Source organism: Salarias fasciatus, chromosome 7, assembly GCF_902148845.1.
Source record: "Salarias fasciatus chromosome 7, fSalaFa1.1, whole genome shotgun sequence".
Lineage (NCBI taxonomy): Eukaryota > Metazoa > Chordata > Actinopteri > Blenniiformes > Blenniidae > Salarias > Salarias fasciatus.
Genome location: NC_043751.1, coordinates 29426931 through 29452104, shown reverse-complemented (window position 1 = coordinate 29452104; position 25174 = coordinate 29426931). Strand labels below are relative to the sequence as shown.

The window sequence follows — 25174 nt, the reverse complement described above, 5'->3', positions numbered from 1 at the left end:
CGGATCAGACGGCGGAGGGCTGAGAACGAAACCCCTGGTGGTGGCGGTGATGAAAACCCATCCTGCAGGTGCACCTGCAGAAATCACTCACAACTCCACAAATTAACCGTGCGTCAAAAATCCGGAGCAGAAGCAAAGTGGGGATGCTGACCCTCCACTTCCACTCCGGCAGCCTCCTCGCCCCCATCACCACTCCCCTCGCACACCTCCCTCCTCTCCCTCTCTCTCTCTCTCTCTCTCTCTCTCTCTCTCTCTCTCTCTCTCTCTCTCTCTCTCTCTCTCTCTGTCCTACTCATAAATCTATTGGTCGTGGTCTCGCCTTCACTATCCAGCGCTTTGCTGATCCGACTGCAGTTGTATTTGGAGGAAGTTGGCAGCGCGGAGAAAGGCTTTCCTCTCTCTCCGGCGGTTGGACAGTGGAATTATGAGCAGAGCTGACCCAGCCTCTATCACCCTGTCTTGAATCTGTTTGTGTTCCATACCCAGAGAAAATTGAGCCGACCATGGAGATTGGAGCCCGCATCCTCTTGGCTTTCCTCTTCCACCAGGTAAGACATGTGTGACAGAGTGAGACAAGAGCTCCCATTCACATCCGAGCCGACTCTCCTTTTCGCTCTCGCTTTTACTCATTTTCTCGAGCTACTCTCGTTTTCCTGGCTTGCGAGCTTGTCAAGTTTGTCCGGAGTGTGCACAGAACGCGCGGCGCCCCGACACGCTCAGTCCGCGGCGCCTCGCAGCAAGTTTCCCCCGCTGCGTCCCTCTGCGCGCACGGCTCCATTCATGGCACCGAGTTTGGGGCAGAGGAGGTCGGCTCTGGGAATCTGCAGTGCTCGCTTCACTTTGGGGACTCATTTATTATATATTTCTTTTCTTTTTGAGGAATAAAGGAGAGAGGGGAAACAGGAGGATGGAGGAGAGGGGAAGAGCTGATGTGGAAAAGAGAGCGCAGGGTGTGTGCGTCCCGATGTCTATGTGCAAATCACGGCGCCGGCTCTTGTCTCCAGTCGCATCTATATTCCGCTCAGCCACCAACTTGAGCGTTTCTTTGGGCTCGCGCGTGCGTCCGCGCGCGTGCGCCTGTGTGGGAAGCACACAGGAGCACGGAGGAGGAGTGGAGGAGAGGAGGAAAAGTCGGCGGGGGGTGCCACAGGGACAGAAGGAAAGAGTGAGAGAAGAGTAAGAGAGGGAGAGGAGTAAGTTGGCCGCTCCGCTGTGTAATCTGTGGCGTCTTTGTGGGTATTTTACTCAGTTTATTGGCCTCCGTAGACGTGGACTCTCTTGAGATATTTAATAAAGGCTTAATTCCCTCTGTGATAGAGCCACTCGCCCGTTTGATTTGACTTTAATATGGGGAGAGAGTGAGGTAACTGGGAACAGCTGTTTCTGCCAATCAAGTCTTTGGAGGACTGTTTAAATTAAGGGCAGCAGCACCAAGGCTGCGGAAATCTGTGCCACCGTAACAGGTTTTGTCTTAAATCACAGTCTGTGTGAAGTTTCACCTGCCCTCCTTCAGCGGCTCCTCAGATGGGAGGAATCCAGCTGCAGGATGAATCCAGGATGAATCCAGCTGCAGGATGAATCCAGGATGAATCCATCTGCAGGGATGAATCCAGCTGCAGGGTAATTCCAGCTGCAGGAATGAATCCAGCTGCAGAGTGAATCCAGGATGAATCCAGCTGCAGGGTAATTCCAGCTGCTGGAATGAATCCAGCTGCAGAGTGAATCCAGGATGAATCCAGCTGCAGGGTAATTCCAGCTGCTGCATGATTCCAGCTACAGGAATGAATCCAGCTGTAGGAATGAATCCAGCTGCAGTTATGAATCCAGCTGCGGGGATGCTCTTTCACAGCTGCCTTAGCCTCTGACCGCCTCACACTGACAAGATATATTCCCCCCATGAAGATCATCACAAATTACCAGTGAAGTGTTGAGTGTGTAGTTACAGTAATGACTCCGTCTCTTCTGGTGGCACGCTGCAAAGCTAATTTTAAAACAACCTAGCTGAGACTATTTCTAAACAGAGCAACAATGGGAGAGCCCCGGAGCGTGGCAGGCAAACAGCTCATTTGGGAAAGTCTGCGTTGCTGTGCTGCTCCTCACTCCTCTCATCCTCCCTCTGTCTTTCTCTCTCATCCGGTTGTATTGGGAGGCAGCAGACAGCAGAGCTCATTTGGCACTTTTTTTTTTTTTGTTCTTTTGTGTAACCTGTGTGGGTTTTTAGTGAACCCTCCCCACTGTACATTAGTCAGTTTTAATTGGAGAAGCCATTAGGTCTCTTTCACATTGTGGCTCCATCCTCTGATTCACGGCGACGACCATGATTCAGGTTAATAGAGCCTGCGGAAAATTTATTTAACTTCTATTTTATTGATTAGCACCTGTCTTCTCCTGTCTTGCACACATACTCACACATTTGTGTTATTGTACTGTGCTCGCCACTGACTAGATTAATTCATTTAATCCCTGAGAAATTTAAAGAAAAACTCTTATCTTCGGCTAACCTGCAGTTTGTAGAAGGTCAGACGTGATTCTGAGTGTCCTTTGGCTTGTTGCCTGACTTACAGGCGGCTGACGGTGCGCCGTGGGAGAGTTCACATCCTTTTGCTGTCACACCAAAATCGGCAGTCATATTTTGTGCTTTCAATACCCTGAATGTAAACCATTCAAAAAATGTGAATCAACTGAAATTTATTCAAATCACTGACACAAACAAAACAAAAATGGCTGTTCTTCTCATTTGATCTGCTTTTCAGCCTGATCACAAATACACACAATTCTCATGAACCATTTGTATCCAAGATGCGATACACACTTATTCTCCCTGACTCATCGACAAAACAACCTGCGAGCCTGCCCCGTCGCCGCTTTCAGAATCACAAAAACCTCCATTCGCACCACATTATGGTGTGTGTGGGCTTCAAGGAGGTGCTCTTGTTTATAGATGTTCGGGTGGAGAGCCAAGTTCCTTTCCACACCTACCTTCCTCTCACCACCTACACTACACTACACTAGACACACACGCACACACGCACACACACACACACACATGTCTAGCAGGCCCCTCATTGGTAATAAATCGCTGTTTTCCAAATGGAACGCTAAGCAGCCTCTCCAGGTGGAGCAATGATTCAGAATAAGCACAGCTGGGAGCTGCAGGTGCAAACATGTTTCTTCCCCCATCCTTCTTCTTCAGTTTCCCAACTTGGAGTCCTGCTCCCTATCTTCGCCCGTCTTTGCGTTCGTCTCCTCTTTGTTTTTTTCCTCTTCATTTTGGCACCTGTCCTCCCCACCCTGCGAAGCCTGTCGTTTACCACAATTAATGTGATTCTCCAAACCTAATCCAGCATCGATTCCCTGGAAATGCTTTGTGTCTCCCTTCGCTCGCCGCTGGCTGGAGGATGACAGGACTGCGTCCGCAGTTTAAATTCTGGGCTGGCACCTGGGAAGATTTGCTGTCACGGACGTTTACGGGTGCGGCGACCAACCAAGTGGTAAAGTTCCTATTTAAGGCGGGGCAGGCCCATTCAGGGAGGAGGTCACTGTCTCTGACAGGGAAAATGTTTGACATGTGGCACTTAAGACAAGGCGTAACCATGGTGTCCTGTTACTCACAGACAGTACTGACCTTCGCCGTAGTGCACATATACACACTCACACACACACACACCTGATACAGGGAGCCACACTTTATCCTTTTATCCTTCTCTTTGACTCGTCCTCCGCTCTCTCTCCCCACACACTTTCAGTCCTGGAGGCAGTTCATTGATCTAGTATTATCAAAAAGAGCGGACATGGCCATTCCTGGCATGTCTGAGCAATATATTATTCAGGAGTGCACCAACAGGTGTGAGATCTGAGTACACACAAACACACACACACACACACACACACACATCATAGCAGCGCATACTGTATTCAGCCTGGACCTTTATCGTCTCTGTTTTTCTTTTACAGTCATAAATTCCTCATGTTTTGATGTGTCGTTCAGGGAATAATGAGGAATGTGAAATTTGCATGTCTGCCTCACACTTTTCCTGTGCTCTCCTCTTCCTTCACCATGAAGATGAAGCCTTGTCGGGTCCACGACTGGTAACAATCAGTCACCCTTTCAATCACAGGCCACCAGCAAGCCTCTTGTTTGCCCCCGTCAGGAAGGGGTGTGTGTGCAGAGCGTCTTTTCAGACCTGCCATCCCTCCCGCAACCAAGGACTGCCTCAATGATGGACTTTTTTTTTTTTTAAGAGGAGCCTAGTTAAAGAGTGACAGTATGACAAGCCACAAAGTCTAATGATGACACTAATGAGGAATGCCAGTCATTAAGGCAGGGGTCTTCCCCCCCCCCACCCCACCCCTCTGCTTCTGCTCTTCACTTGTCCTCACCCCTCATGGCTCCCGCTTTGCTCTAACCTCATCTCCTCTCCCTGCAAGCTCTGCTTTTTCATCTCCTATAGTCTGGCTGCCAAAATAAAGGTTTAGAGTTTAAAGAAATTGCAGAGAAGTTTGCAATTTTAACAGCCTGCAGAGGCACACAAACACGGAGAATAAAAGAAGGCATGAAATGGTTCAAGTAAAAGCAGCCCAATTCCAATCTAGACTGCTGTCTAAATGTACCCGGGTGTTACTGTGGTTCTAACAATCGGCTGGCAAATAGGCTTTCTTGTATGGAGCTTTGAGGTTTCAGTCTCATTCACATCCTCTGTGCTATTTCCTGTGAGAAGCACACAGCCAGCCTCAGTCTGTGCTGTTGAGAGTGCTGTTTGGATCCCCCCCCCCCCTCCTCTTTTTCTTTGGAAAGGTGTGCACTTTTTTCTGATGTTGCCGTCAAACTTTAGAAGCTTCCTTCAGCTGAAAAACACACATGTGATTGCACACGTGATCAGCACTCACAAGGGCCAAAGTTTTAACTGAGATGGACTCTGAGAGACTCACACACCTGTGCACTGTTTCCCTGCCTGTAATGGGGGAGTCTGGTTTTTTATTTTTTTTCCCGTGTTCCCAGGTGACTGTGGTTGAGCAGCATTGCGCTGTAATGGGCTATAAGGTCAAACGCTATCTTAACTCCACTGAGGGAGGCTGTGACCTTTGAGGGAAACACAGTCTTCTTCAATCTTCTTTCCCTTGACGTCGCCAATGCAGTCTCCAGAGGAAGGGAGTGGATGAGAGGAGGATGAAGTGAAGAAGGATGAGGTATAGAGATAGCGAGAGTAGTAATTAAAGTAAATATGTCCCCTTAGCGCTCCATTAGAATCTGTCTGCATTTGATATAAGTGGCCTAATTATGCAAAACGCCAATGGACATTGCGTGGTTTAATCATGAAATGTGCCAAGTGGGAGAAAAAAAAAAGAAAAAGAAAAAAAGCCTTCGTCCTAGGAGAGTGGATTAATGGCTTATTTGTGAGTGACGAGACAAACACACACACACACACACACACACACACACACACATACACACACACACACACACACACACACACAGAAGGCCTCAGTACCCATGTGTGAAGGACACAGCAGTACAATACGATGCTGTCCCTTCAGTTGATCACACTTTCATCTCAGTTTGGTGCTGGTCGTCGTCGGTTTTGTGGTCATACGAGCAGATCCACAAGCATGCAGACAAAATAAGTGCCAGACAAAGAGCCGTGGAGATGCTCTGGTTAAGGGAACGAAAACGAGAAAAGCTGCCACATGCGAGCAAGATATGGTTCACACCTTTGCTCTGTGTGTGTGTGTGTGTGTGTGTCACTTTCCCCGGCCCTCTGCCCATGTATCCACCACCAGCTCAGCAAACACTCTCTGTAACACATTACAGATATTCATGAGGCATTCACCTGCGCTGTTTGTCTGTCTCTTTCCCACACTCCCAGAAAAAAACCCCAAAACAGATGTGTCTTCCCCTCTCTTTTTCTGTCACACAGAAACACACACTCAGTAGCATGAGACTGTGAGGCAGACGGAAGGAGTTTCTTTTTCAGCATGATTGCAATGACTCTTCTCTATTGCCACAGAGTATGTGAAGCCGCCAGCAACACAGTGGGAGTATTCATGTAAAAGGCTGGTACTGCAGGGTCCCATTTCTTCCACAAGAGTAGTTTCACTGACATAGTTGCAGGCGATAATACTCTCAGTTGCATTAATCTGTCAGCGAGTAGTGCTCAGCTGTTGGTTGAACGTGCCTCTTTCTTCTTCTTTTTTTTTTTTTTTTTTTTAACATAGTTAAGGTAATGGATGTGTTGCAGACCATTCTTGACTCATGAATAAGAGCCACTCACCAAAGATCACTAAATAGCCAGCTTTTCATCACCAACTGCATTGTTAATTGTAGCCGCAGGGTCAAAATGGTTGATGGAGATTTCTGCCAGCTGTGCTTGATGTATTTTTTATGAGAGTATTGGTGGTTAAGTCGGTCCCTGGCGGTGCTTCTGCCGATAGACGGGCCCCGCCATGCATCACTGGCCACTACGGCTGAGACATTGCGATGAAATAGATACAAATCAAACACGCCGACTTGGTATTCTTTCTGCATATTCTGGAGGAGGAGAATAACTGAATACAGCCGCCTCCGTGTCCTGCCCTGATATTTACTTGTACCTATCAAACCAAATGGAGCAGTGGGGAGGAAAATTCACAATCGTAACTTTTATCCACAGTGCTGCAATAAGTACCTTGGGGTGGGAATACATCATTAGATTTTAAACGGATCCAGTCCTCTTTAGGCTTTACTCAAAAATTTAGATGAACACCTAAGAGAACACTTGTCTGTCTTTAGAAGTCTTACTTCCAATAAGATTTTGAGAGGTGGGATTAGAGTTTAATGAGGTCTAAAAATCTCTGAGAGTCTATCTGAATACTCAACCGTGTGTGTTTGATTCATGGCCTGCTGTATGCTTACCTTGCACTGTTCCCTATGGATGAGTGTACCTCTGGCACAGTGATGTAGAGTTTCCCCCCCTGCTCAATATGAGCAAGTTAAGAAACCGAGCCCAGCTTGCTTAACCTTTTGATGTTCTTTTCAAAACGTCTCTATTTAAGAGTTTGGTTGTGCTCAGTTTGGTGGAACAGGCTTCCATGCCAGGATCTCCACCCTGTAAGATGCCGCATGCTGAGTTCCAACTCTTTATTAACAGATTCGTTGCATGGATGCACCACTACCATTATTGTCTGAGTATAGGTGTGTGAATGAGAGGCAGGGTTGTAAAGCACCTTGTCAAGTGCCACGGTAAAAAGCACTACACGTAAGCACCGTTTATTTACAGTAAGCAGCGAGTCCCACAGTGAGCCAGACAATCGCCTGCTATTTCTCCTGAAGCAGTTATTGGAGCTTGTGCATTGAAATGCCAATCGTGAGTTTGAATGGCATGTTGTTTAGAACAGAAAAACACTTTTGGTTTTTATCTATATATTCAGTGAGAGGGAGTGACATTGGTCTCGTATTTATACTGGAGTGCTCCGTATGTGTTGGTGTACGTGTGTGTGCACAAGAAGGAAAAAAAAAAAAAAAAACCTGAGGCTTGCAAGGGTGGCTAACCGAATAGAAAATTAGATGGTGGCAAAGAATTGCATCAGGCTGATTAATCATGAATGTTGTTCACACACACATGCACGTACACACACACTCACACAGATTTTCACTAGTACTATCCGCTTAACCAAAGCGCTTACCATTTTCTGAACATTTTTATGTAAGTTGAGTTTCACAAACATGCAGACAGCATGCTTTTCTTCTCAATGCCTCCCTTTTTAATCCACTGATGTTGTTTCTTTTCGCCGCGATATTTTTATGACGACACTTGTTCTGAGTGAGTCATTTGCCGCTCGAGTTGGAACTGATCTCAAGGTTAGTTTAGAAAAATCCATCCAAAGACAAACACACCTGTGCCTGAGCTGCTGCGAATATCGAGGCAGGCGAGGACGTTACACATGGCCTCAAATCTGGATAATTGCACAAGACACATCATCACCTTGACTTTCTTAAAACTCTGCTGGAGACGGCTTCTCTGATGTGCCACTTTACTTTCGAAGCATGTGATGTGATTGTTTGAAGGCATCAGCCCTACTTTTTCCTGATTTTCCAACATGACTCTAGGGTTTTCCCCCCTCTCTCTGTGTTTAGCACCAGTCTTTGAAGTAATCAAATCCCTTTCTGCTGTAAAATGGAACTGATAGCTGAGAAGGTCTTCTTGACTTTTACCAGCTTACCCACTTCATCTTTTTTTTTTTTTAGTCTTCATTGCTCTGCAGCGTTTTCTTACCTAGTTTTCTTCTCATCAGCCCCACTTCCCTTTCATCTCCTCTCCTTGTTCATATTCTTCTCTTTATTCATAGGGTACGGTAGATGAGGCAGCAGGGTGCTTTCTGAATGTAATTTCATCCTGCTCTGTTCCTGTATGCTCCACTGTCCCTGTTTTACTGTACCGAGGGACATGGAGTAAGGGGAAGGTGGGGTTTTTGGCAGCCCTTGTGCATGCAGTACCACCCCTGCTGCCTAGATGGCAACAAAATGCCAGATATCCTGTGGAGGGCTGTCAGTGATAATTGCCACTCAGATCCACTTTGTGTTTTAAGTGTGTGTGTGTGTGTGTGTGTGTGTGTGTGTGTGTGTACACGGGCTTTTGCCAGTATAGTTTCTGATGGGAGTGTTTTTGTTAAGGTGCTTTGTAACATTAGAGTGGCCATTTAAACCCCTGAACTGGACTGTCAAGAAATAGACAGGGATTGGAGGACTTATTTGAAGTGAGCAGACAAAGCAGTGTATTGGAGCCTACGCAGGCCGGTCGCTTCAAGGCAATTAGAATAGCTCTTCCCACTTATTGCTTTTGATGTCAGCATGTGGGGGAATGAGAGAGCCAACTTTTGCCTGCCACTGACAGTGGGGGCTGCCACTTCAGTGGAATTCCTTTAGACACAATTAATGTCGCTCTCTATTCAGAGGGTTATCTCATATTAATGCAAGCAGGTCCAATGCTTTGAGCTTACAAATGAATTATTGGATAGGGCAAAAAGAATTAAGTGGAATGAAAAGGCAGGGGTGAAATGCGGCTGGACTGTAATGACCTAAGCCGTGACGGCTTTGTGTTTTGCTTGAGCTGTGTGGATGAGGTTTGAACTCTCTTTGAGCGGTGTCTGACTCCAACACTGATGTCAAACTTATGCAGTATTTATGGAAGGAAACAATGTAGAGCTGCAATAATTGACAATCTGGATGCTTTTCCTATACACTCAGAGCTTCCTCCATTTCTCGTCTCAAAAGCTACTTTTCCTCGTTGCATGGATCCCGAAGCCGAAAGAACAGAATGTTAGTCATCAAAAGGCCATTGGCGGTTTCCAGAGGAAATGGAACATTTTTGAAGCTCGAAAGGTGCAATCATGAAGATTTTCGAGTCAAGAAGTTTATTTGATTCCTCTGTTCTTTGTTTATTTTAATCTTATTGACCCAAGCAGCACAGCATCTCGAAGTCATGCCACTTTGGAGACCGCCATTAGAGAACTGTTTACCGCGACCACGGTGCACATGTGCAGTAGCGACATATCCACTGTTTACATGGAGACAGAGCCTGAGCCGTGGTCAGCTAAACAGGTCCCAAAAGCACAATGAAAGTTTTCCGTTTTCACTTGAATACACCGCGTTAACGGAGCCTCAGCTGATACACAATCTACAAAGTAAATCTTCTACAAGATTCAACGAATCACGTGACAGAAGTGTAACAGGAAAAGAACCCAGATGAGCTGGAGGGAGATCATTTAGAGTGCAATCCTTTGTTTCCTGTTGGTTACTGATGGACAGGGTTGTTCCAATGCAGATGAATAATCTCCAGAAGGGATCAGGGAAGGAAATTCTGTTTCAGGATTCCTATCAAATCTTAATCCAATCCCGTTCCTCTGACTTTATCTTTGTACATCAAAGAGATCGAGTTGGGTTCGGAGTTCACAGGGTTGAATCCCACTGCTGACGCGTCACCGCCGTGGGTCCCTTAGCAAGGCCCCTGATCCCCTGCAGCTCCCTGGGACGCTGCATTGAAGTAGCTCAATGATCCCTGAATGTGCAGCTCAGCATGAATTAATCGGATGTTCTGTTTTGGAAGAGACACCTCTCCACTCTATGTTCAGTTGCCAAACAGATCTGCCTCCTCCTCAACTGGAGTCTCAGGAATCATGACATTTTCTCAGTGAGTTTGTTTCCCTCTAAAAATCTAGATTCCACTGTATCCTCTCTTTGTTGCATGCACTCATGACTCTGGACTATTTCTTAACTATTCCCTCTGGACCACAGTGCTCATGCCTGATGGTTGTTTGCCAAATATCTAACTCAATCCAGTGTGTGTGGTGAAGCTTTGGAACTACATCATCTTTTTTCTTTTTTTAAGTTTTCAGCTATAACTTGTTCACCTTATTTCTTGTGTAATTAAACACGTTCTGACTGTTTTAATTGGTGGTTTGCAAACAGCCTTAGCGAGCATCAGTAACACCCACTGGTTTACTCGCCCATCTTAAATTCCATGTGGTGCGAAGCCTGTTTCTTCGCTGTAAACATTTTTAATTCCAGTCAATACTTAATGTCTCCTACTATTTTTTTCACTTGCAGAGACTCGATACAGGACGGAACAAGTTTTGCATTAAGTGACCCATGCAGGAATTTGTCCTGCAGACCTGAAGTAATTAAAACAAAGAGTTGGGACACGTAGCAATCCATCCGCATAAGTGCACGCATAGCAATTTGCAAGTACACTTAAGGGCTCGTGGTGAAGTTGGTAATGCTGCGATTCTCCTGGGAAGGCTGAGGCAGCAGGAATGACGGTAAAGATGAGGCTGTGGCTGAACCCTCGCAAGGTGAATGCAGAGATTTCCATAGAGATGCGGCGCCCACCCCCTCCAACATATGCTGTGACTCATTTAGACGGGTTAGAAAATATACACGTTTGTCATTAGAGGCAAGACGTTTCTCTCGCCACAGGAAAAAATAATGAAGATGCAAAGTTTCCCCTTGACATCAGTGTCATTCACCCGAGTTATGGAGATGCCCTCCTCCCCTCTCATTATTTCAGCCTCACCTTGGTTATCAACTGCAGGGGAAGATGCAGCTGGGCTTGGGGCTTCCTGCTACAGAGATTCTGTGAGAAGCAAGCTGACTGGATTTGATTTTCATTAGGATTGCATGTCTTCACTGTCACATCCTCTCCCCACCTTGCACGCTTTACTGGACACAATTTTCCGCTGCGGTGGTCCCCATACTGACGGCTTGGTTTTTCACGCCGCAGTAGAGTCACACCGGGTGGCCGGTTATCAGTGCATTTACCATTACTGCCCCCCCTGTGGTTGACCTGCTGAAAGAGGGCTTCTTTCCCTTTCCCCGAGCCCCGCCGGAGGACACGCTCCGCCGCTGCCCCGGGACGAGCTATATACAGATTCACAGGAACTGTATGGCAGGCTGTCACAAGACGAACGGTGTTTCCCGCAGACCTGGGATGTGCAGGTCACACACATTAACGCTCACACGCAGACACACACACACACACACACACACACTTCGGAAAGACAATTGACGGCTGACACAGCACAGACAAGCTCAAGTTACTGCAGCGCGGAACCAAGGAACTGGAAGATCAATTGGAGATAATTATTTCTAATGGAGCCAGAGGAGGAAGGAGCGTGTCCTTTTTAGTGAGCTGGAGTGTGTCTGCACATGACACCTGGAGTATTTGACTGAGAGTTTTTTTTTTTTTTTTTTGTCTTTTCTGATTTAATTAACCACAAATGACTCCACTGGCCACTTCTGCTGTTGAGCGCTTCGACATTACCAGGTCCCAAAGTGGCCTCTTTGAATCCTAAGAGCTCCCAGACCAAATTACATGTTTTTCAAACAATATGCAAAACAGTTTGATTGCAGCATATTTTTCAGTTCAGTTTTCAGAATTTCTCTTTTAATCTTTTGTGTTTGGTGACTGAAAGTTTTTGATAAATGCGTAAAGTGCCTGGGTTGAATTTGCAAATGAAAAATATATCAATTGGAAAGTTTTAAAATCCATGATGGATTGTTAAAAAAAAAAAAAAATCGGGGGGGGGAAAAGATACTGGATGGTAGTTGGATTTTCAGTTGGCGCTGTGCTTTACTTTCTGTGGCGGCGTCTCCAGAGATTCACTCTGCCTCAGAGTATATTTGGGTATTGAGGACAAGAACATTCACTACAGGTGCTGTGTGTTCCCACCAGCGGAACACATGAGCTTAATTTAACATGATCCCAGTCTGCCTTTGTGTCGTCTTCCTCACTTGATGTAACTCAAGCTTGTAGATATTGTGAAACACACATGACTTTGTTTTTTTTTTTTTAATCAAAAACATCACCTTCACTGCATCCAAGCTGTTTTCGACAGTTCTATTGAATTTGTTTTGATGGCTCCAGATAAAATGGCATTCGAGCTTGAACAACAGTCACCGCGTAATTGGATAAAACAAAACACTTCAGTGGAGGAAGAGTGGGCACAGTGCATTGTTCAGAGCTGTGTGTACAAATAGACAGCATATTATATTGCATGGGAAGACCTAAACTGTTAGACGATGATGTAATGAGTTGAAATGCAGGTATTTTAGAGGAAAGTAGGATATTTTGTGAATTCTTTTTCTTCTTGCAGATCTGCTAGTTTAATCTTTGCTATAAATACCTGAACCCCTCTGTTAAAAATAGTCGTCCATCCATCTTCTGTCCTGCTGTATCCCACTTCAGGTCGCAGGGGTTGGAGCTGATCAAAGCTACGGACAAACAACAGTCATATTCCACCAGTGATCCAATAACCTGAAATTCATGTTTTAGACTCTGAGTGGAAACTCTGAGTACCGCAACAACAAAAAACCCCGTGCATATACAAGAAGAACAGGCAAAGTTTGAATAGCAGGCCCCAAAAGGCCCTGAACTAATGATGTTCACACTGTGAGGTGAGAGAGAATGAACCACTGCTGCATTTCTGAACCTACGTTGTCCCAAAATAAGTCAGTGATCTTATGTCAGCAGTTTGCTTAGTTTCTTCTGTTAACCTGTTTTTTTTCACACACTCAATAACACCACAAACATTGAGATTCCACCAATTATCAAACTGTTTCAAGCATCAGAAGAGGCTGTTTTGATCAGGTTCTAGCTAGTTCAGCTGTCAGAGGCCCTGGATGTGACCACTGGCTTTTCAGTGAACCACCAGTTCAATGCCTTCCATTCATTTTCTGGACCCACTTTAGCCACCTTGTTCACTTCAGCCTCATTTTTGCTAAAGTTTCAAGTTAAAGCACATTGTTTTAGTGGAGGTTGCCACTGATATTGTGCATCTACTCGCACATGTGCAGAAGAACTATTCTCTACAGCCGTAGTTCGCGTGCAGGCAGGTAAAGGTTTTGTTCGCTGGACGAAGTGACAGCAGCCGTGTGCATGACTCTCTCCACCGCAGGCCACATTATGTCTCATGTGAGCAGAGATATTCTGCACTTATCTGCTGTGTAAGCTCTCGTGAAAATAATGTGCGCACGCATTACGGGTCCCTGACACATCCCTGTGTGGATCTCTGAGCTGCCACATTTTGGCAGGGATTTTAACACAAATAGGTGAAAGGCAGGAATCATCGCGGACATCCCGAAGTGATAATTCGCTCAGACTTTCTTTAGATTGCGGGAGGAAACAGGACAAAACTCATGTGAGAAAGTGGGAAGTCAGCCCAGTTTGCCGTTCAGGGTGTGAGATGACAGTGCTAACCACTTCCCCAGTGTGCCACCCTGACACACATCAGACATTTTCTCCCATATCTTACAAGAAAAAATACAAGATATAACAAAAACAAAACACTGTTCTTCGCCTTTGCTCTGCGAGACAGCGGAGTCGCTCATGTTTGTCCTGAAAGCATGTTTTTTTTTTAAATTTTCTCTATAATTGAACGCCACACTTCACCACTAATACAAACTTTTATTCTGAACGCTCACAAACCAAAACACTCTGGAAAGCAAATGCAGATGTCAAGTATTTGACTCCACCACAGGTGTTTCTTGATAACTCTCAACATCAAAAGCACAGACAATTTATTCTCTCAGCCTGTCTGAATGTGAAGAGGCTGGAGCGCTGAACTTGAACAGTGGGTGGGTAAAAGCTGCTTCAGCTGTTATATATGCTCAAGTTGCAAAGTAACATTGCTTTGGCAAGAAGCGGCAACGGTTGTGTAGGAGAGCAGACTTTAAAACGATGACAGTGAAACAGTATGTATAGCGTAAGCTGGAGCGTCTGTTCATGTCAGTGTGGAGCTTTTAGAAACACTTCAGATCAGGATTTCTTTCTTTTCTCTGATTGTTTTTGACCTTGGCTGCAGTGGTGTATTGGTTAATGGTCCCGTCAAATAGGCAGAACATCTACGGGTGGAGTTCAGGCTTGAGGGCCTCTCCGGGCGGAGTCTGCATGTTTGTGCTCGGGATTTTTTTTAGCTTTCTTCCCATAATCCACATGCATACATTGGGATTAATTGAGGACTGTGAGTGGTGATTCTTCCAGAGATCCTCCCTGACTCTGCCAGTCTTCGGATGTGATCTGCCTCGGCTGCCTCCACCCTGCATTAGATCAAACTGTACAGACGATGAATGAATGATCGGCAGTGCTGTTGACAGGCATTCATTTCAAAGTTAAAAAAAAAAAGACTTTTGGGCACATTTCTCTTGTGTTTTCCTCCCTTCAGCTTCAGTATTTAGTAATAATGGACATATGAACCTGTGAAACAATCTACTGGAAATAGTCAATTCTATCAAAGGAACTGAGTCAAGTAATGTATTTATCAGTAATAGTTGTTGACATTGTTGTTGACATTTTTTCCCCAAACATTAGCTTAACCAGAGCCTATTTTTAATCGCAATATCATTTTTAACCAATGTTGTAAGATCCTACTTCTAACCACTTTTTATTCATGGATTTTTTTTTGTCCTACCTGCAGCGTGTGCCCTTTTCCTCTGCTCATCTGAAGCAGGCTGTCCAAAGCTTTCATTTACAGATCTGACATTCAAAAAACTAAGAAGCTTAAAAAAACAAAAAAGAAAAAAAAAAAACTGCAGTCAAAGAAAGTGTAAAGTGAATCAACGATGATGAGAAAGTATTTATTATTAGACTATGGAAGAAAACTTTAAAGTAGTTTGAGGAAGTTGTGAATCAGCCATTAAAAAGATCAATGCTTGTGAAGGTGGTAAATCAAATGTGTGGGTCATTTTGAGAGCAACCTTCTCAGGTGTGAATGTTGATCAGATAGTCGTTATTCTCCAAAGGTGTTTTAGGTTTTTCATGCATTAACAATCTCGTCATCCTGTTTGAAAATCAAGACACCACATGGGAAATTCCCACTTCTGAGTTGAGGAGTGTTGATATGAAAACAGCAAACAGCTGACAGTTTGCCTTTACCTGAAATCTGTGGAAATATCAACCAATATAGATGCACAAATATGGAGTTTTGATGTGATGGGGAAGCTTGATGAAGCATCTCACTTTTCCAGATGTACATCTTTTTATTTGCAGTGATTCTGTTCAGAAGTGTTAAGCAGCTCTTGCAAAGACAAATCCATGTCCAGCCTGAGGTTTCGCCTTGTAATCCAGCTGCGACTTGGTTTTTGACATCGATACAGAAGTTTTAATGCAAAGATCTGAGCCTTTAAGACTCGTGAACACTGTTAATTGAACACACTGAAATATATTACATGTGGGATTTGTGTGTCATTCCGTGTGTGTACCTGTTAGAGTGTGTCCATCTGGATCCATCATCACATTTAATTGCCCCCACAGAGCCCTAACAGGATTTACAGGATTTTGAAACTTATACATTTGGGTCACAGACACGCGCAGAAATTTCCTCATTTGTTCTCTAATCAACGTGAGAACACACACACACACACACACACACACACACACACACACACACACACACACACACACACACACACGCAGCCTCACCTCTGTAGGAAGTGCTAATGAGTGTCTCAGGGTGAAGACTGTCGTCCTGTGATGTTCTCCAGCTCCACTCTGGAAACTGACAGCTGGTGGAAACTGTTTCAGCTGCACAGCTCCACATAATTGTTCAACCACTTTTATATACTCAGTCCATACTTTTTACGGCATTGCATCGGCCTCCTCTTTTAAATCCCCCTTGACTCGTATTTGGAGAAGATTTTTATGGAGACATGGAGTTCATTTTCAAATGAAAAAATAGTCAAACATATTGGATCAAAGTGTTGTTTTAAAAACAGAACACAGTCATGAGCGTGCATGTGCTTCAGATGTCCTCTGGTTTCGTGCATGTTTTACATTGTTTAAAGTCAGCATCGTCCTCCCTGTATGTTTAAAATGCAGCATTTTAAAGTCATGATCGCTGCGTCTCCTGATGTTTGACTGTCGGGCGTCTGCAGATCAGATCCGTCATGTCCCTCCAGTTCCTGAGGCCTCGATGCTGCTGCGATGCAGAAAATGACATAACAGGAGATTACGTATGAGACGACCTCGCCTCTTTCAAAAAAAATAAAACAAAAGCACTTGTATTTGAAAAGATACCGTACATAAGATTTTCTTTTGAGTGTTTTTTTTTTCTCCCTCAAAGTTAATTTAGATTCCAGGATTTGATTTAACTGCTGTCTATATATGAACCTCCACCCAAACCAAAAAAATCCAAGCTCCTCAAACCAAATTCACACCTTCAACTTGGAATTGAAATCTTCAGGCACACACTCACACACACAGACACACAAAAAGCTCTGTCACATGATGTGATCACACGGAATTGCTTCAGCCAAGCTGCGGCACCACTGATCAGCTGACTGGACGCTGCTTCAGGTTGGCTGGAGAGCCCGTGAAGAGACGCCCTCACAGGTGAGTTTGCTGTGGAGACAGACGGGAAGCGTTTTGCTTGGCCGAAGACAGGCAGTGAAAGCGGTGGAGCCCTGTGTGAGTCATTACTCTTTGGTGGATTATTTCAGGTGTGATTTTGATTTCATGGCGAGTGTGTTTGTGGCATCAATCTGTCAGTTACCTCATCTTTCTAGCAGCCTTTGGATTTGTGCAAACACAAGTAAAACTGTTGCCACCTGCTCCCGATCCTGCAATTAGGGAGTTTTGCCCTTTCAGAGAATTAATCTTTACTTTCCAGCTAGTATTTCCTGAGCTTTCCGGCCTTTCTTCCGTTCTTTATCATGTTTGAGTTCTGAATTTTCTTTTCTCCCCATTTGCAGTGTGCGTAAAGAATAAGATTTGAAAATGTAATCTCCCTCTGTCAGATCGCTGCATCTGATTGCATAACTGAGGTGAAACTGTCCAATTGCTCCAACAACCTGCTAAAAGAAATGTAGATAAACATGGGGTTTAAGTTGGCAGTGATTAAGAATGATTTGATAGCTTCCTTCTAGCCAAACGCTTAAAAAATGTACGTCATAAAGTGCTCAGCTTAACAGCCGACAGTGAAAAGAAGAAATCAGCCGGACAGGAGGAAATTATCGTGCACAAGTGGGAGGAAAATGCTCATCTGGCAGTACACAACAAGCTTTATCACACTGAAAATGTTAAGCTAAGCAGCATTCTTTTTGCCCGTGGCCAGTTTAATGTCTCCGATGGCGGATTATATCAGCCGCATAACATACCCCTGCAGACAGGCCCGGCCTCTAATCGGGAATCAGCCCTAACCTGTGGGCTGAGTCTCCACAGCTTTACACCCGATAAAAATATCTACATTATGAAGATTAGACTCACCAGTTTGTCCTGACGTTTCAGGATCTGATGAAGAAAACACAACTCGGCAAGACCCTCTGTCATGTAGAAACAGACGTTATAATCAGGAAAAATAAAATCTTTCTCAGGTACGTTTTGTACCTCAGTGACACTCCTGTACATCTCAGGAGAGCATCATGGGAAACTTATAGAAACCCATTCCCATTTTTTTTGCCTGTGATCATTTTTTTTTTTCCTTTGGAATTTATAGGTAATAGAACTTTTGAACCACTTATCTTTAGAAATTACTCAAAATCATTCTTTTACTTTATTTTCAGTTTAAAAAAAAAATGTGTGTGTGTGTGTGTTCACGTGTATCCTGCAACACAATTTTAAAAGTTTGAGGGGCACAATTTTACCGGTCCGGGACACTCAAGAGGAGACCGGGCTGTTGGTGGCCCCTGAACTAAGATGCCTATTGTGGATACTTTACTTACTATTTCATATGATGTATAAAATGTTCAATCATAATTTACTTTCTGTCTGCCACATTTAAATAATTACAGCCTCCCAAATCTCAAAGTTTCAGTTTCGTCATTTTCATATCGACATAAGTGACAGTTTAGTCAGCGGTTTTGAATCAATCATGAGCAAACGTTTTCCTTTTTTCTTTGTAATATCTGTGGCTATTCAATCAAGGATCTTAAAGTGATTGTAAAACCTTTTGTTCTTTTGATTCCAGGTGGTTTTGTGGTTGAGGAGTGTCTTGTCCAGATTTGCAGCTTCGGCTCAAACGTTGATTCTGACCGACTCTGACTCGACCTCTGACTGATCCCCCCCTCCTGTCAGCTCCGTCTTGTTCCCCGTCTGTCTCCGAAAGCTGTTCTTTTCATTCCACTCATCTTTGTCTTATTTCCTCTTACATTCTTCTTATTTTTTTTTTATTGTTTTTTTTTTGCCGCTGTTTTTAGCCTCTAAACTCCATCTGCGCCCCAGACATCAGGCATAACGGAGCTCGGCATTCAGCTCTCCGGTCAGCCCGGCGCCTTCAGACCGGCTGTGGTCGGAGATGCAGAGCGGTAAAGACAAATAAAGAGTGAAGCAAAGAGAAGGGGGCTAAGGGAGACTTGTTAGTGGAGGTAATGACTGTGGGACGGGAGATCATGTGAGGCAGGTGACGAAATGCACGAGAATGGAACGCATGGTTTGGAGAAAGAGAAGCGATTGAGGAATTGCAGAGGACAGAGCTCCTCTGGTAGTGCTTATGTGTGGCCCGTGGGTGGACGGGGTCGCTGAGTTGTTGCTCTGAAATGGGTCCTGACAGAGTCATTCCTCACGTGGAGATTTCGCCGGGCTTTTTTCAGTGGTGGGAGGACGATACTGAACGACCCTTTCCACTTGCCATGAATATTTATTCGCTGAGAGCGTTCGCCGGCTGTTGCGAAGAATGACAAATTGTGGCTTCTAAAGCAACTACCTGTATTCTGTTCCCATCTATTGCTTCACCCTCTCCCACCTGCGAGTGTCTCTCATCTCATCCCAGCTCCTGTTTTCACCTGCTTGCTTAATGTGTCTGCTCCATCAGCTGGAGCATGTGGACAGAGAGCGCACTCCGAAGAGCCGCTTCAAATGCATATCGCAGGACCAAAACTCCCGTAAGTGCATGAGGGGTTACGATCTCACGTAGACGACGGACTACTTGCCACACTTTGCATACTTTGGTTCATCTGCATGAAATTCTTTAGTGAGTTGTTTTCTCTGTGCTAATTGCCACACTCCCACTTTTAATAGTATTTTTTTTACCTTTCATTCAGATTTGTCGACTTTCCCACAAGATCTTCTTTTTATTTATTTCCATCAAATGGGTATATCTGTAGGGGGAAAAAAATCACATATAATAAATATGAAGACTCACTGACAATACAGACAAAAAGTATACTTCAGTGATGCAAGGCACAAAAGCAAATCTGACCTATTGTACTTAATCAACCATCACAATCATTGAAAATGTCATCAGCCTGACATATTGGGAAAAGGGATTTCCTTTTCATCCTATATTGGCCTTTACCAATGATCTGAATGTCATAGAATTGGGCATCAATTCAAGTTGACTGCATGTGTTAGATGATGGTTCAGGGCGTGAAGAGTCTGCATGCGGAAAAACAGTCCAAAGACAAATTAGTTGTGTTTTTGTCGATCTCTCTAAATTGCCGTAGGTGTTTGGTTTTGTTTGTAATTGTTAGTTTGCTCTGTGATGGACTGGCTTCACATCAGCTGGGATTAGTTCCAGCTTTGTTTAATTAAGGACAAAAATAATGAGTTAAATTATCTGTTTTTTCTCCCTTTAGCATTGTGACTCCTCAAGAAGTGCCGTCGCTCTTTGTCAGATAGGCGCTCCACTCCTTATTTACCGAGTCTGTTTACTGTTTGGTGCTCAAGAGGAATTGTACGAGTGCTTTCTGGCTAAAGAAACACACCAGTTGCAGCTTTAACAAGGCTGATTAGTCAAAGCAGTAAAGGTGCCAGCAGTAAAACATAAAATGCCTCATTCGTCGTTCAATCCACAGTGATGCCACTGGTTTGTAGTCTAGACTCTGCTTTAATCTCATCTGTTCTCTTAAAACATACTCTCACTGATAGTATCCTGGATTTTGTGATATGACAGCTTTTAATCACCCGGAGTGCATGTAAACCACATCCCAAAAAGAAATGGTCTTGTTCTCAAATTGTGGCTTTTCCTCGACGACCAGTCCAAAACTGTAAATGCTGTAATAAAAATCACAAGCACATGTCTCCGGTGCACTAATGTGGCTCTGCTGCAGAGGTTGAAACGTTTCCCTCCGTCATTATCTCCGTCTCAGTTGTGTTCTTGATCCTGCCGCCGTGTCCCCTAAGCAGCCCTTTTCCTATCATATTATCAGCCGTGGCTGCAATGATTTGAGGAGAGACTTGGATTTGGGCTGGATCATCTGCCAGTGTACCAGCATTAACCCGAGCGTCGCTCGCTGGCTTACTGAACACAAGTGGCAAAACTTCCAGCCAGTAATCAAGAAGTCCGTGGGGCTCATTATTTCGACGCTTTCACTGGCTCTGCTTTTTATAGTCATTTCTTTACCTTCATCTTTGGCACCAGTGTCACCATTCATCTCCGTCTATCCATGGTGTATACAGGCGTATGGACACCTATAAAAGCCATTAGTGTGAGCTTGATGGAAAAAAAGAATAAATCGATGATATTTTGGCGTAGGAAACACTTGAAGGATAATATGTCTGTCAAACCAAATGCCATTAGCCACAATGATTCAGTCATTAGGAGGGACGTTTGAAGTGTTGTTATTAAGTGGTTGTCGTCAGCGGACCTGGAGAAGAGTTAATGTATTCTTCTCATGCAGCTCTCTGTTGCACATGCTCCACGGGAGCTACCTGATGTCTTCCTCTATTATTCCCACAGGGAACAAAAACAAAACAAAAAACAAAAAAACACTGATTTGCAGGAGAGAAGCATGGATGCTATTTTTGTTTTAGTAAACAATGGAAGCAAAAGACGGGATCTCAATAACTTTAAAGGAGAAGAGGAATAAATACCACACAAAATCCCATGATTTCATTTTCAATTTTTTTTTTGTATTACCAACAGGGCAAACAAGGAATATTATGAAAGCATCCTGTGTGTTTGAGGGTGTTGGTGGGCGCCGACTGCTCATTTTTGTGTTTAGTGAGCAGAAGTTTTAGACGTGGCTGTGTGTGTTGTGGTGATTGTGGATAGAGAATAGTTTGAGGCAATCTTTTTTTTTTTTTTCCTTTTTATCCTGCTGAATCTCCCTGGGTGCAGAGATTGGTCTTTGTAGTTGTGATTGGAGAGAATTAGGACCCACCTTTGGCTGGCAATGGCAGACATCTGGGAAATAGGTTTAGTCTGCAAATGTTTGTGTGGATGTGTAAGCCTGTGAGTTTGTGGGGGGGTGCTAGATTAAGTTTAAAAAAAGAAAAATCAAAAAGTTCAAACTCCAGTCCTAGTCAAATACATTTGCTATTTTTTTTCCCAATATGCCACACACCATAATAAAGGCACTTGTTATGCTGAATGCATATTGTATAATGTTAGCGTCACATTGATGCAGAGCATAACAGCTATGGCCGTTTCGCTGGACCTCGTCTGCATCTCTCAGTGACTTGTTAAGCAAAACAAGTTACCTCAGCAAGGAATTTAACATGCCATGCATCCCGATGTAATCTCTCTGTTTTATACCTCAAACTGAAGCAAATAGAAGCTCTTACTGTGTAGCATTGATTATATCCAAAGGTAAACGCTTTCCACTCACCACAGGGAAACCCAGCAGGGTGCCTTTACAATCTCACATTGTTCCAAGATAATTGAAAGTTGTTTGAAGATGGCTACCGCTGTGTTTTCAAAATGTATTAGCCTATGTAAGAATAATGAAACCGATATCCTGTTTGAACAACACTATGCTTTTCATCAGAAACACGCAAAATATATGGCTCCTTTGTTGGTTTTTTTTTTTCTGGGTTTATCAAAGGAATTCGATACAGTTGACCATAAAATGGCTCAGTGACTTCCTTTAGAAATATGGAGCAGTACAGCGCGATAAGTTTTGACAGATCAAAGATTGAATGTGGCGTGCCACAGGGATCAATCCTCAGGCCTCTTCTCTTTCTCATCTTTATAAATGATTGTTCTGTATTATATGATTCAACCTTCCCTGTTCTATTGCAGACGTCACCAATTGTCTCCTATCTCACTCTGATCAAGAAACTTAATCATGTAATATTCAAATAGATCTAAAAACGTTGTAAAATTGACCCAAAATTACTAATTGATGGTATTGAAATTCCACAGGCATTCGTCCACGGCCAGTGTCTACAACAAAGTGAGGAAGCCCAGTTAGATCGTCAGCAGAGTAACTTAAACACAACGCGGTCTTTGTGCTGACTGTATTTCCAGCCATAAATAGTCCCTCATGTTCCTGTAGGATTCTGCACCCAACGCTGTTTAATACTTCTGGCAAAACTTAAATTATGAGGCTGCAGTGTAGCTTCATAACTCATAGATAAGAGGAACTGACAAAGGACAAAGAGCAAACATTCAACTGAAATTAAACTATGTCTGACATCTGACCTTGTGTGAACAAAGATCTAGACTTTGAATGTGAGTCAGAATGTGAACACTTTACAAAGTAACCCACAGATAACGCCGTATTTTGGCAGTATTTAATAAACTCTGCACACTTCTTTCTTTGGGGAGAATGGTGCATAGCAAGACTATTACTAAAACCAAGGCTGACAAGCTGATTCATTTGCATGTGTCACTTAAGCAGTGCAGCGCTTCAAGGACGAACATAATTAACAAAGATGTAAATTTTCTGTTTTTCATATGCCATGAGATTGTAAATAGAGCTGCATTTTGTAAAGAAAAAAAAAAGTGACTGAAAATGTGACTGTGGGCGTTTTGGAATCACATTTTCTTTACATTGTTCAGTTGCAGTTGAACAATAACGAGTTAAAAAAAAGAGACAATGACACTGAGAGGAAGCCGAGGGTTTGCACCTCGTCCACGGCTGGCTGCGGCTCGGACGCTCGAGCGGATTTCACTCCAGTCACATGATCAGCAGTTTGTTCCCACTGTCTGTCTGGACATGTGTCAAAGTGTCCCTGGATGAGACATTGACCCCCCCAGCTGCTTCCAGTGTGGCCAAGCAGCTTGCGTGTGTGTGTGAGTGTGTGTGAGAGAGAAAGAATGTGAACTTGTAAACTTGCAGACTGCTATAGGCAGTGGAAGCATAGCATCTGATAGAAGTCCATTTACCGTTCTCTTCTCGGAGGGGTTCAAACTCTAACTCAGAGGTGTCAAATGCATTTTAGTTCAGAGGCCACAGTGAGGCAGACTGAATTTAAAAGTTATTAAGGTAACATTTTACCAAACTTTAGTCTCTCGTTGTCGTGCTGCAGAGTATTCCTGATGTATTCTATATGTTTTTCACAAAATCAAACGGCCACGATCAGAATTAACTACTAGGCTAATTTTAAAACTTTCTGGTGCAAAATAGAGTGAAATAGCCGGAAAGCCTCGCCTACAGCTGTTGCTTTATGCATACTTTTACAAACTCACTCTGACAACAGGATTTTGGGGCTATTTTGACTGCAGTGAGGTATCTATCTGTCGTGGCAGTGTCTCAGATGTCTCAGCTCGGCTCTCAGTGTTTGTAAGAAATTTGCTTTTAAAAAAGTAAATTTTTGCAATTTGCCTTTGGTTTGGTGGGCTGGATTTCAACCTCTTGCCCTTGTGCCCCTCACTTACCTCTGGTCTAACTTTTTTTCCTGTCATAATAATCCTAAAATAATCTAGCTGTCCAGCGTGTAAGCATTCAGAAAGACTCAAATATCTTTTTGATAGAGTTAACTGGACTTTCCTTTACTGTAGGTGTGTTTGGATAACAATTTTCAGCGTCGGTTGATAATCCAGTCCAGCCCATCACGAGATATTGTTCTCCTTGCTTCTTATTTTATTACAACACACACTGGCTGTCTGATAAGGGGCCGTGCCACTGGGAATAACAAATCACACTTGTTTTAAAGCGGCATCCACAAAACCGAGACGGATAGAAGACAGAGGGGAAGAAAGAAGGAAAAAGGGTTGATGGAGCATTCAAAGAGTGGGAAATAATGGGTTACATCTGGGAATGTGGCAGGAAACCAGAACAAAGCGGTGGTTTGCCGCGCACGCGCCTTCATTCTCTTGTTTGTCTTTCTGTAACCACAGACGACTCTGCATGACTGGAGAATAAGTGTTCTGCCCCCTCTTTTTCAGCCTTTTCTGAGGATAAAAAAAAAAAAAAAACGTGTTTTCATTTTTGTTGGATCGCTGTACGTTTTCATTGAGTGGCGAGACTTGGTGTCAAGGCTGTTTTCAGACTGCATACTGGCATAATGAAGTGGATGCTTGCTGAAAGGAAAATGCAGCCTCTGACTGTTCAGACCGACTCACCGGGAACAGAAACAAAGATGAGCATGAGGCAGAGATATGCATGTGTGCATCGCAAGACTGTTTTTCTACATTTAAGTTTGTTGGGACGCCGTAAAGCAGACGGCAGAGTGGGGATGAAAGTGCGCCTCATCATCGGCCTCCAGGCCAGCGGCTCCAGACCGACTCTCACCCTATGGAAATTACACGAAAACAGGCACTCACTTGTCCTCGGATGAGTGAGGCGATTTCATGTATAGCAGCAGATTGCTGAAAAATAAAGACTGGCACAGAGGAACTGTGCGATGATGGTTCGTGATAAGGCTGCATTTCTCTGGGGTGCCTTCAGTCTCTGACGGTGTCTCTGAGAAGGTCGTCTGAGGTGAGGGAAGCAGCAAAGTGTGGGGGAGAAGAACGTTGACGAGCAATGGCGCAATGGGAAGGAGTTAAGATACGATGATTAAAAAAAAATCCCATGAAATTGGTTGGAGAGAGGCTGGAGAACATT

At 44.0% G+C, this 25174-nt stretch overlaps 1 protein-coding gene across 1 annotated transcript in view; it reads left to right on the top strand.

The window, feature by feature from the left end:
* The first annotated feature begins 289 nt into the window (after positions 1-289).
* The window catches only part of cdh13 (cadherin 13, H-cadherin (heart)), a 378606-nt gene continuing 353721 nt past the window's right edge, over positions 290-25174 (top strand). Inside the window, exon 1 of the mRNA XM_030095419.1 lies at positions 290-548. Within this exon, the coding sequence (XP_029951279.1) occupies positions 504-548 (45 nt within the window). The 5' untranslated portion in view covers positions 290-503. The remainder of the gene's footprint in view (positions 549-25174) is intronic.